The sequence below is a fragment of the Rhincodon typus genome, chromosome 3, assembly GCF_021869965.1.
Source record: "Rhincodon typus isolate 14 chromosome 3, sRhiTyp1.1, whole genome shotgun sequence".
Classification (NCBI taxonomy): domain Eukaryota; kingdom Metazoa; phylum Chordata; class Chondrichthyes; order Orectolobiformes; family Rhincodontidae; genus Rhincodon; species Rhincodon typus.
In genome coordinates, this window is record NC_063334.1 from 835,519 (window position 1) to 849,080 (window position 13,562).

The following is a 13,562-nucleotide window of genomic DNA, read 5'->3' on the forward strand; positions in this document are numbered from 1 at the left end:
CGGTGCTGATATTTTCTTTGGCAGGTTATTCCAGGGTGGAACCGTCCGTAGTTGGAAACAACTTTGGGTGGTCAACACACCAACAGATCTATGCATACATAGAGGAGCAGAGAGTTGTATCTTGACAGAATGTGTGAAAGAGAAAGAGGGGGAGTCAGAGTGCTTTGCACTAACTGGGAATGTGAAGGAAAAAGAGTTGCACGCTGAATGAGAAGGAACATTAAACACTGCGTAGGGTAAGGGTGAGGTGGAAAGACAGAGGTGGTAGAGAATGAGCACTGACACTAACCGAGGGGAAGGAACAGAAAGAGAGAGAGATTGGGAGAGAGCATGAGAGAGATGCACACAAAGAGAGAAAGTTCCATTCTGAAAAAGAGAGCGAGATGTTACACACTGACAGAGAGAGAGCGCGCTACATCCTGACAGAAAGAGGCAGTGACTGGGTGAGAGAGATACAGAAAGATAGACAGAGACAAAGAGAGAGAGAGAGGGAGGGAGAGAGTGCAACAGCGAGTGACAGAGAGAGAGAGAGACAGAGACAGAGACAGAGAGAGAGAGACAGACAGAGAGAGAGAGAAAATGAGACAGAGAGAGACAGAAAATGACAGAATGAGGGACTCAGAGAATCACACACACACACACACACACACACACACACACACACACACACACAAATGTATGAAATTATAGAAAACAAATTTACATTTTTTGTTGGCCAGTAAGCAATCACGTGCGGTCAATACACAATCAGGTGCAATTCTGTGCAAACACTAAAAAACATTTGACATGTGTTTCACGAGCAGCATAGATATATTACCTCATGGATAAGGGCTGCAAGCATCTGCTGGTAGCTACGGCCCCGGCTCACCAGAAAGCGATTAATAGGCTTGCCATCTTTATCAGTCTGAACATGTAGATCATAACAAAGTAATAAACCAGCTGAAAGAAAGCAGGAAAAGCTTTAACAGGATAACTAACTTTCAGAAGGCATACGAGAGTGCAAACTGTAAATCCATAACATATATCCTAGCCCAGCAATGCTAATGCTTTCAGTGAGGTATAAAGACCTTCAGCTTGAGAGGTATAAACTATAAACCCAGGGTTAAAGCTTTGGGAATGCTGCTACTTTTTACATTTTGTTTTCCTTGCTCATTCTTCTGAATGAAGAATGGAAACAGGGCCTCTTTAAGAAATTAGTACTGGGGACGTTCAGCAAGTCTCCCACTTGGTATTTCATGGGAAATGAGAGAAGTACACATGAAGCATTAGTGGCACTTTTAGAAGCTCTTGGTGCATTTGGTTACCAAATAAACAGAAAACAGTTTCACTTCTTTTTAGCAAACCAAATTTGAAACCTTTTATCCTGAGCCGGCCTGGATTTTGTGGTAGAAGTAGCTCTGAAGTTTGCAGTCGTCACTGGTATTGAAGAGTATAATCTTTTCGCATCTGCACACGCGAAGTAGAATACAAACTGATGGAAGTTGTTGTTCAGTTTGCTGTCCTCCTCCACAAGCAATATCTCACCAAAAAACAAATGCTTAAAATATATGTTGAATATGCTTGCTGCACACTTAACACATCAGAAAAGGTGAGTTATTTCCTAATCAATCAGTTCAGAGATGTTATTACACACCTCTGGAGCAGGTGGGACTTGAAGACAGGTCTGCTGGATTTTGGAGAGAGGGACATTACCACTAGAGCCCCAAAAGCATTTGTCCATTCTAACATAAGTGAGGTTTTAGTTGCATGCCAAGTATTAAACACAACTAAACAAACTTTTCGGCAATTAAAGTTTCATTTCACAAGGCAGCAGTTACGTTCCTTCAATTATCAATTATCTTTGGATACGGAAACAAGATTTTTATTTCAAAAATCGTTTTCCTTTCCGGCTCTTTTGCCTCTCCTTAGACCCCAGTTTCACTACATTTATCTTACTTTCTGTACACAATTTTTCACTGAACGAAGTGTTCCCACCAGCACTTCCTAATTCAGACTCAGAATTCCTCAACACGACTTGACTGAGCAGGCACAATGTTGCCTGACCTATTCGATCAGACTTCTTGTCAACTGCATCAATCTGTATCTAATGTTGCCCTAAGTTGACAAAAATTCTAGATGGTTGAAACTACTATAAGAAGGTGAGTGGTGCCTCTTTACCACTACCTACAAAACTCAAGCTACTGATTTAGCCAAGGACTAGCTATCCTGGCCCTTTGGATGCAATAAATTCATGACTGATCACAACTTCTCAATGGCCCTATACTGATCAGAGTTAACCTACACTTAACTCCTAAAAATTGGAGGAACTTTCATATGGATAAACACACCCAGCTATATGCTTAAAGTGCAAGTATTAAGTGGAGGGTTAAGGATGTTAGCGAGACTGGAAGCTTTGAGTGATAAGGAGAGGCTGTTTAGGCTTGAACCTTTTTAAACTGGGGCCTAGGAGGTTGAGGGGTGACCTTATAGAGACTTATAAATCAGATGGTGAATAGCCAAGGTCTTTTCCACAAGGCAGGTGGGTCAAAACCTAGAGGGCATAGGTTTAAGGTGAGAGGGGAAAGAGTTAAAAGGGACCTGAGGGGCAAATTTATTTTAAAATGCAGAAAGTGATGCATGAATGAGCTGCCAGAGGAAGTGGTGGAGGTGGATACAATTACAACATTTAAAGAATATTTGGACAGGTACATGGATAGGAAATGTTTAGAGGGATATGGGCCAAACACTGGCAAATGGAACTAGTTCAGTTTAGGAAACCTGGTTGGCATGGATGAGTTTGGCCAAAGGATTTGTTTCTGCACTGTAAAAAAGTTTTGTTGTTCAATCTATTTTTCTGATCAACCTGCTGAGATGTTATTACGCACCTCTGGAACAGACGGGACTTTAAGCTTGGCCTCCCAGTCCAGAGGTAGGAACACTACTACAGTGCCAGAAGTGGGCCCAAATGCCTCTATAGAGTGCTTACAGTAGGCTCCTTGTGTCCCACTGTACATGCCTCTCTGGCAAACCAGGAGACAAGCAATACTTTCTCTACGTTTAAAGATAACAGGCATGCCAGCAAGAGTCTGTGTTAACAGAAATCTCCTGAGACTTAGGGGGTTAAAATAAGAGCCATCAAGCCTGAATCAATTCAAACAAAATTAATGTTGTTCCAATGCATTTGCATGAAGGGGGAAACCGATGATTAAAACCCTGAAAAACCTGGACTTCCAAAAATGTTCCCTGGGGCATTTAGAGCACATTGCATTTAACAGCCAAATAAGAAGCGACCCTTGCATTATACTTGATGAATCAGATTTGTGTGCTGAGTCAACGCTACATTATCCCATCATCGCCTGAAATGCAAAGTAGCCACAAGTTTCTGTCATTGCTCACTTTGGTCAACGCATCCGGAGATCCATCCTTGCCTTTCCCAAATCTGGTGTTATATTCCACTAGTGAGACCTTGGTGTCAAAGCCAGGGAAATAATTTATAACAAAATATTTTGGGATAACCCTTTAATGACTGGCAACAATTACAATAATGATCCTTTTTGTAGTTAAAACCCAGGCCCAACATGTTCATGTCAGTGTTTATGATCCACACATTTATACTTACAAATTTACTACACACTAGCGAAGCAAAACATTCTTTTATTCTTTTTCCAGTCATGTGCTGACCTAGGTTTTGCTTTAAAGCAACAAGTGAATTGTCTCAACTCTTCAAGCAGTAGTGAATTGCTCAACATTCTCTGACCAAGTAAATTTCTCTTAAATTTCTTACTGAGTTTCTAAGTGGCTGTCTTGTTTTTAAATGGACCCTAGTTTTGGGCTCCCGTACACTCCCACCCTAATCTGCTTTCTCAATAAATGCCTTTGTAGCACCCTCTCAATTCCAGAGAAACACAACCCTGAACCTGTTCAGTCTTTTCTGACTGTCATACTCACTTAGTTCTGGTGTCAATCTCATGATTTCTTAATGCACTTACTCCAGTGTTTCGATACAAATGCGGATCGGAATGATGCACTGTTCAATTGTGCTTTGACCAAGATTCCATAAAGTTTAGAATAACTCAAGTAGGCACTTTATTTCTTTCAACATTAAACTTTACATGTGCTCTTTGTAGCTTTGTTAACTTGCATCACCACTTTTCATGACTTACACACCTCAAGATTAGTATCGCTATCTTATAGTGACTCTCATTTGTCAAGGAGTATGCAAACTCCTTATTGTCCCGACTAGAATGCAACACCTCTTCCCATTTATAACGGAATTCATTTGTCATTTACATGTCCATCCCACAAATTTGTTATTATCTTCTATTTTACTGCAAATGTCGTCACTATTAAGTATACCCTCTGAAGAGATCAGACCAGACTCGAAACATCAACTCTGTTTTTCTCTACACAAACTTGCAGTGTTTCTCCAGCATTCTCTGCTTGTTTCAGATTTCCAGCATCCACAATCTTTTGGTCTTTTTAACTAGACTAGTTTAGAAGAATGACAGGTGATCTCATGAAAACATTTACGATTTTTAGGGGCTGTGAAAGGCGGGGGCTTGGCTGAGAGGTTGTTTCCACTTGCAGGAGAGTCTAGGACCAGAAAATACAATCTCAGAACGAAGAATCATCCAGTTAGTACAGAGAGGAGGAGGACTTTCTTCTCTGAGGACTGTGGAATTGTTTACTGCAGAGGGCTGTCAAGGCTGGGTCATTAAGTATACTCAAGGCTGAGATAGATTTTTTTCATCACTAAGGTAATAAAGGCGTAAGGGGAAATGTCAGGAAAACGGAGTTGAAGATTATTAGATCTCCCACGATCTCACTGAATGGCAGAACAGACTTGATGGGTTGAATGGCCTACTTCTGTTCCTCCGTCCTATCGTCTAGTCCTTGATGAACAATGTAGAGAGAATTGATCAAACAACATATAATTTGAAAACTAGGAAAAGTCCAGAGTACTCTACACACATTTTAAGTGTACTTTACAAAGCAAAGCCTTATTTATGCAAAGTAAGATAATATTGTCTAAAAGTACAAGTCATAAATTCCTTAACATATTAGCGGTTCCCAAATGTTTTTATCTTTAAAAACTAAAGTGGTAGATCACTTTTCTGAGGGCTATGTAAAGAGGAGAAATATTTTTATGCGATGTGTTATATTAAAGTATTAAGTAATTGATATGGAATTATTAAAACCACAGAGGAATTTAATCATCTTCATAGTAATATTTTCATCTCTATCTTACAAAGAGGTTTAAAATAGATGTGGTTTGTGGCATTCCCCAAAAAAACTTCAGCTTGATACAAGGCTACAGTACACATTGAGGATTTCACCGTTCTCTCAAAATGAAATATAAGAAAATAAATCCCATGTCGTTTTAAAAATCCCAACGGTCTTACTTAAGTGAACGCTTCTCCACTCCACTATACTTCTATGTGTCCACTCTAATTCTGTGACTTTATTTTTGTTGCAGTTTTTACTCAATTATCTTTATTTGAGATATCTACGACCTCACACAGAAACTTTAGATGATTTATTAAGTGACAATAAAGCTTAAAATCAAATCAAATTTTTTTAAAAATTATCTGGATATATGGCATTGCAATGATGAAATTAGTTTGAGTTGTGAAACGTCTTGGATTACAGATAAGGTGACAATGCTGCTCAAAATGCTCTTGTCAATAAGGTTGATCATTAATTCACCTGCCAGACCAGACTTCAGTCCAGGTTGTTTGTTCTTCTCATACGTCTTGAGCATGAAGTTAGGAATCCCCGCCACAGTCTTGCCTTGGTCAGAGCGTACAGTTCCTCCTCGGAGTGCCGAGTAATAGACCCCACGGGGCATCACCGTTAATTCTTGGGTCACGAGAGATGTCAAAAACTCTTCAAAAGCTGCAAGGAAAGGTCAAAGAACTACTACTTCTGGCTGTCACAGTGGACAAATTAGTAACTGCAAGTTCAAATTTAAATAGTATGGTCAAGACAATCACTCCCATGTGTTATCTTGACTTTGAGTTCACCTCTGCCTAAACTTCTATCCAGGAAGTTATCAGTAAGCTATGTCAGATGCTGCATGGAAGAGACAAATGTTTTTAACTCTTTCCTCCTCAGTGATTAATTACTATGTTGGCAACACTGGCCTCAGGACAAACATCTCATTAAAAACAGAATGGCATGAGTTCACCTTCTATCTTCTGGATCAGCCACAAAGACTTTTAGTCACAAATTCTGTTCAAAATTAAAGCCAACTATGACATGGGCTTACAAATATAATTTTGGATCTAATGACCCGATCTATATAATTTTTGAAATTGAGTTTACAATACTCAAAATCTGAAAAATAATACAATGCATGGAATTACTGTCTGATTATTATGTCTAGAAAAATGGTGAATAAACCAAATACTTGACAAAAATTGTACAAATCAGCTAAATTATTTATTTATTGCAAACTTTGCTTGTGATGGTGATAATTGGCATTTGTATAGATATCAGAGTATGCATTTAGCAAAAAAAAAGAGGAATTGCTTTACATTCATTATACCAGGATTTAAAAATAAGACTAAACAGAATTGCATATTCTGAAATCAAATAGAGTTTTAGAAAAAGGAGGATCCCAAATTAAAGCTTAAAGGCATGCTTGAGCAATCTTCACTAACCGATGATCATCTGCAGGTTTCAAAGATGATGCACAGACTTGGGTCTCTCACAGCATAACCATACATACAGTAAAAGAGAAGAGCTCTGATTCAACCTGGTAACTCAAATCTACTGTTGCCCAAAAGAGAAACAAGTCATGGAGCTCTGTGTTCTACCATTCAGTGAGGTTGTGGTTGATCTGTGACCAACTCGATTTACCCACTTTGGCTGTGTCTCTTAATACCATTGGATTGCACAAATTGCTTCCAGACTTAAAAACGACAGTTAACCCAGCACTATCTGCTGCTTCTAGAAGAGAGTTACAAACTGTGTGTGCAGAAGTATTTCCAAATTTCACTCCTGTAAGTTCTGACTCTCATTTCAAGACTACGTTCTTTGATTCTAGACACCCCAACTGGTTGAAATAGCTTCTCACTCCCTGTGCCATCAGTTCCTCTTCAAATCTTGAAAACTTTGAACTTAACCGCGATTTGTGTAACATCTCGCCAGAATGTAATGTTTGGAGTTCTGGTACCTTTCTGGGAAACTGGCACTGTCCTCATGTCATGATCAATACATTATTCCCAAAGTGTGGTGCCCCAAACTGAATGCAGGATTCTAGATTTGGTTTAACCAGGGCTTTGTATGAGACATGACTTTACCTCCTTTATAATCAGAGACCTCTAGATATACATTCCACTTGTTTTGTTCGGAAGATTAGTGTAGAGACGGAGGAAAGATTGGCATCCATTTAATACTTTCTGGTACTGTTCTTGAACATAATCACTTTAGGAAGACACAGAGCCATGACTATCCAGCACTTAGATTGTCTAGAATGCAGTCTTTTATTTCTAGATTTACTGACCAGCAGGCTAGCAAAATTCTCACTATTAGTGGCCGGAAAATTTGCTGTTCCAGCAACAGGAAAATCACAATGCAAAACTGTGAAGTCAGTCTCCAAAGACAGTGATGCAATTGTCTTGCCAGGATTGGCTATCTATAGAAAGCTATTAAGAGCTCTGGGACGTTTTTCTTCACTAAAGGCTCTTTATAAATGCAATCTGTTTAGTGCTGTAGCAAGTGACAAAACTTGCTTCAGTTACTGTACAGTAAAGCCTTCCTGAACTAGGCCATCCCAAATAAACAACAAACATTTGGGATCTAATCACTTAACATGAGCTGAAGATGTAGGTGATAAGCTGAGTCCATCCACCGTCCTGCCACACTCCCCATGATGACCATGTCAATGTGGAACCAGCTAACACCACGGCGATCAGAAAAAGTAATTCACAGACACATGCTTTCTCAGATCAACAGGTAGGAATGGAACAAAATATACAAAACCAGGTACATCTGTGTACAAACCTGTTTTTAATATCAGCATATCTCGCTAGAAATTAAGTTAAATGCTGACTTGCATTTAAATAAGTTTTTTTTTTAAACCTACAATTAATGATGGAATCAACTCACATTACATCTCTTCAATCACAGAGGGTAGTTTATGTGTGGAATGAACTACCTGATGAAGTAGTAGATCCGGGTACAGTTACAAGTTTAAAAGGCATTTGGATGGATATAAGAATAGGAGAGGTTTGGAGGGATATGGGCCAGGGGCAGGCAGGTGGGAATAGTTTAGTTTCGGATTGTTTTCAGCATGGACTGGTTGGACCAAAGGGTCTGTTTCCATGCTTAATGACTGTGACTCTCAGTGAATGACCAGTCAAGTCACAGAGTCATAGAGTCACACATCACGGAAACAGACACTTTGGTCAAAGTAAGTCAATACAGAACATAATCCCAAAATAAACTAGTTTATTAAACTTCAGAGCAAGGCTCTTCTCTTCAAATCACTGCACAGTTATTTCGAGTAACCAGATTAGAGAAATGTCATCCATTGCTTTGTAGTGCTCAGTGTTTCCAATCTAATGCTGATACATTAACCTGGATGAAATTTGAACAGCAATACCACAGTGTTTAGACAAATATCTGTTCCAATGTCTTAGCTTTTGTTTCACAACATTTTCATGGAGATAACATTCAAAGGACACATGGGGAAATGCAGCATTGAATCTAAGATTTCAAATGGGCCTACCTTTTGGTTCTTCATTGGTTTGATTACCACCCCATTTCGCCCTTTAATCACTTTGTCTTCCCCTTCAAAGATCCGACCACATGTCTCTTCCTCCCTCCAAAATCCCCATTATTCCATTATTTCCCTGGCTCTGCGCTTGTTTAGAAGCTGTTAAACCTGCAGCTTTTTATTATAGTACAAAAGTCATCAATCTGATCCATCAACTCTGCCTCTCTCCTTATAATACCACCTGAGCTGATGAGGATTTCCAGCATTTCCCGCTCCTATAACACAACCTAAGGGTTTGGTGAAAGACGCGGGACATCGGGAGAATCAGTCAGGAGCTGCCAAACCACAGTAGGAAGGTCAGAGGGGAGGCTGCAGCGCATTGGTTATGCTGGTATAGAATTTCTATTAGATTTCTTCAGCAAAATGCCCAGGTATTTAAGGATAGACTGCTGACTTGGATGTTCTTTAGTACCCTATATTGCCTACTTTAATTAATGATGAAATAGCATGACTTCACACCATTTTTTGCATCCCTGAGCCCTTGTGTTCAAGAGCTCTGACTGATAGTAATGTGGTGGGTATTTTTGTAAAGGGTGGAATGGGGCACTGGGAAGTTGATATCCAAATTACCAACATGCAGGCTCTCTTTCAAAGCTCAGTCCCCTACCGGGTGTTCAGTTGTCCCAACAATTACGGTCTACCAAAAACATTTAACAGCTAATTTTTCTACCTGCTGCTCATAGAACAGAATCGTAGAATCCCTACAGTGTGGAAGCAGGCCATTCAGGCCACAGAGTCCATACCGACCATCCGAAGAGTATCCCATGTTGACCCACACCCTCTACCCGATCCCTGTAACCCTGCATTTACCACTAACCCACCAAGCCTGCACATCCCTGGACATTGTGGACAACTTAGCACGGCCAATCCACCTAACCTACACGTCTTTGGACTGAGAGAGGATACTGCAGCACCCGGAGGAAACGCATGCAGACACAGGGAGAATATTCAAACTCCACACATACAGGCTGGATTAAAACCCGGGTCCCTGGCACTGCCCAGTGCTAACCACTGAGCCATCATGCTGCACTGTTGTCAATGCTTCTGAGAAAATTCAACAATCTTATTTCAGGCTGTGACATGGACAGCTCGCAATCGTTTGGTCTCATTTCATGAAGCATGAATGATGGTATTCAGACATCAGAAGCTAATTTAGCAGAATTAATGTTTCAAACCTGGTTTTTAACAAATGTTGTTATTCAACTACATATCAATGTTATGCCTTAATTTTAAGATAAGATAATTAAAGCCTTAGAACATACCAGAAAACACAGGCAGAGGTGTCATTAAAAGCAGCTTCATGTAAGATGCACCTGGGACTGAAAGATCTTCTTCCTTTTCTTCTTCTTCATCCTCATTCATTTCCATCTCATCACTTTCATAATCATGTTTTCTTTCTGGCCTTACCTAGACAGAGAATTCAGCATTAATTCATCACCAGCCTATTAAGAGATTCTCAAACTATCATTTGGTTATGTACAAATATAAATCAGCAGATTTCTACATTGCAACTTGGCCAAAAATAGCCAAATTTATTCACTTTCATCTTTGATTACCATTAGGCCCCATAGGCCATGAAAATATGGAGGGTCTACTTAAAACTTGAGTACAAAGATGACGTTTAAAAAGCCCAGGAGTCTGGATGGGATGATCTTTGGAGGGTCAGTATGACTCAATGGGCTGAATGGCCTTCTTCCGCCCTGTAGGACTCTACGATTCTATGAAGTTGATCACACCATTTACAACTTGCCTGACCTTACAACTCCTGGCTTCAACTAAGCTGCAATAACAAGTCAAGGTGTAAATTACTCACGGATCTGCATTTGCCTGATTTTCTCTGGACGCTTTCATCTAACATTGGAGTTCAAATCTCTACACTGTTAATGTCGATAGAATCTATGCTAAAATGACAGTCCCTCTGGTGACAGCTTGTGTGTCTTTTATAGCTGGTTCGCTCAGATGCTTTAGACGAAGAAATCAAAATCTGGGGCTACAGTGAGATAGTCGAATAAAAAGACTGCTGCTAGGACTCAAGTCCTGAAACAAGGGTTCTAGCAGAGAAAACCCCAAACCTTCCAGTCACACAGCACCCAAATACATTTAAGGGTATCATTGAGAAGCATCTGGAAGAGGTGAAAAAAACCATTATTTCAGTCTGAATGTGCACCAAATCGTTGCTTTCTGATACTGAAGCTCATTGTTCCGAATTCTTCTCTGCTCAAATTCCGTATTGGGCACCTGCAGCATTGAAAGCAATAGGCCCTAGGTATCCCGTACAGTGGACCAAAGCAGAGGAGAGCAAGCCTTGGCTGGGAGCGCACTTAAGAAAACAGAGTTGACCTTTTAAAACGGAAGCAGCAATCACTGGAAAAGCTCAGCAAGTCTGGCAGCATCTATGAAGGGAAATCAGAGTTAATGTTTTGAGTCCGGTGACCCTTCCACAGACCTCTATTCTGAGGAAGGGTCACTGGACCCGAAACATTGACTCTGAATATCTCTCCACAAATGCTGCCAGACCTGCTGAGCTTTTCCAGGAATTGCTGTTTTTCTGATTTACAGCGTCCGCAGTTCTTTCAGTTTTTAGTTGGCGTCTTAGCTTTGTTCCTTTATGTTTCCACTTAATACAGTCAGTTCTGCTGGAATGCAATAGTTGCATTCCTGCGCAACATTGCATAATAGAAAATCGCGCTATAGAAATAATGGGGCCTATGGAAAATGTGGGGTTAGGGGCAGGCCACCAAAAAATGTCACTCAAGAATCGCTCAAAAGTCACTCAAAAGCCTAATACAAAAGATAGCACAGTTTGAATAAATGTTTAAATCGTATCTAACAATGAAATAAAAGTGAATTTAACACCTTACCTTGAAAAAATGTCAAGACGACTTGATGGGGGAGGAAGTTTTGAGGTTGCTCTGTTGTTAATGCAGGGGCTGAGGGTCGTCATCGTCATCACCACCTTCAGGTGCAGTTGTGGTTGCAGGGTTAGGGCAAAAAATAGTTAATCCAGAAGTGGGTGGCTGTGGTTCATTGTCTTCTGACTGTTTCCTGGGGGTTGGCTTAAAAAAGACATCCAGTTTTTGCTGCTTTGCCCCTTGTCTTCTTTCATGAAGAAGTTGTTCATAGGGTGCCAAATAAGATCTTATTCCACAAACCCTGCTGCATTCTGCATTGTAATTGTTGTCCTTTAAGAGCTGTAACTGCTTCTCAATTTCCCTCAGGATTGAAGACAAAACAGAAGTGGAAAGCTCTCATGGTGCTGCATCCTGGACTTCATCTTCTTCATCTCCAGCTTCCACTTCCCCCTCAGTGACAAGTTGTTGTAGATCAGCTGTTAGAGAGGTCTTCACAGTGGGACTCAAGCAGATCTTCAACATCCTCACTCTGCACTTCTTCAAATCCAACTTGCTTTGCAAGATCAACACAATGTTCTATGATTCTTGGGAACTCCTCTGACAGGTGAAAGCCTTTAAAATCTTGAAAACAAAATCTGGGAGAGGCTTCCACCAAACTGCATGCAAGCAGTCCTTACTGCCATCACCCCAGGCCTCCATGATAATGTCAATCACATTCTTGACGTTAAAGCTCTTCCAAAATTGAAGAGCACTGTCCTTATCCCCCTCAGTGGCTGCAATCAGCCTCTTAAATGTGTGCATTAAATAATAAGCTTTAAAAACTACTATTGCACCCTGGTCCATGGGTTGAAGGTGAGAGGTTGCATTTGGGGGTAGAAATGGCACTTTGATGTTTTCAGAAAGCTCACCAATGGTGGGAGGATGGGTTGGCACATTATCCAGGATGAGGAGAATCTTGACATGTAATTGTTTTTTTCCCTGCAATACTTTCTAAGAACATCTTCCAAAATACCAACAATAAGGTCAGAAAAAATTTGTCCAGTCATCCAACCTCTTTTACTTGACCTAAAGTAGATGCCTAGAGTAGACCTTGAGGTAACATTTCAAGGCTCATGGGTTGGCAGAATGGTACACAACCACAGGCTTAAGGTTTAAGTCTCCACTGGCATTGGCACCCAGCACAGTCATATGATCCTTTGCCAACTTAAAGCCTGGTGCATGCGCTTCATTCATAGAAATGTAGGTTCATGATGGCATTCACTTCCAGTATAAACCTGTCTCATCCAAATTGAAAAGTTGATCCAAGTTGTAGCCATCTTCATCAATTAATTTTTGTGACTATGGGAGGAAATGCCATCGCATGCTCCTCATCTGCACTGGCAGCTTCAACACATAACTTTACATCATGACAAATATACCTGTTCTTAAAACCAGGAAACCAGCCACTGCTAGCACTAAAGACAGGCATATCTGCAGGATTTTCAGGTTTTTTTTGTTAGATCTCTAAATTGATAAGGCTTTCTCTTTAATGGTGAGAAAGGTGGTCCCAGATCACCTTTTCATTTGATCTTTTATCCACACACTTAGAAACCGCTCCACATCCTCAAGTTCCTTTGTCTGTGACCTCACAGATTTGCTAGCACTCAGACTTGTTTCAGTAATACAGCTTGCTCTAATCTTTTCTGCATTGTCTCTCATGGTGCATAAGGTAGACTCCTTTATTCCTGTTACACGAATTATATCGCATGCTCTCTCATTACACTCAAAACACTCTATAACATCTAGCTTCTCTTCCAGTGTTGTAGCCTTTCTTTTACACTCACCACCCACAATGTTATCACTAGGATGCTTCTTGCTAACTTCTTGTCTCTTTGTCCTCGCATTTTGTGCGTAACCGGCAGAATTTGCAAAAAAAAACCTGAAAATAATGGAGTACAGTACCTCTCACA

General features: G+C 40.3%; 1 protein-coding gene across 1 annotated transcript in view; it reads right to left on the reverse strand.

Moving 5' to 3' along the window:
- The window catches only part of focad (focadhesin), a 187,727-nt gene that overhangs the window by 87,604 nt on the left and 86,561 nt on the right, over positions 1-13,562 (reverse strand). Inside the window, exons 12-14 of the mRNA XM_048619555.1 lie at positions 10,024-10,168; positions 5,686-5,874; positions 818-939 (exon numbers count right to left, since the gene is read on the reverse strand). Coding sequence (XP_048475512.1) covers positions 818-939; positions 5,686-5,874; positions 10,024-10,168 — 456 coding nt within the window. The remainder of the gene's footprint in view (positions 1-817; positions 940-5,685; positions 5,875-10,023; positions 10,169-13,562) is intronic.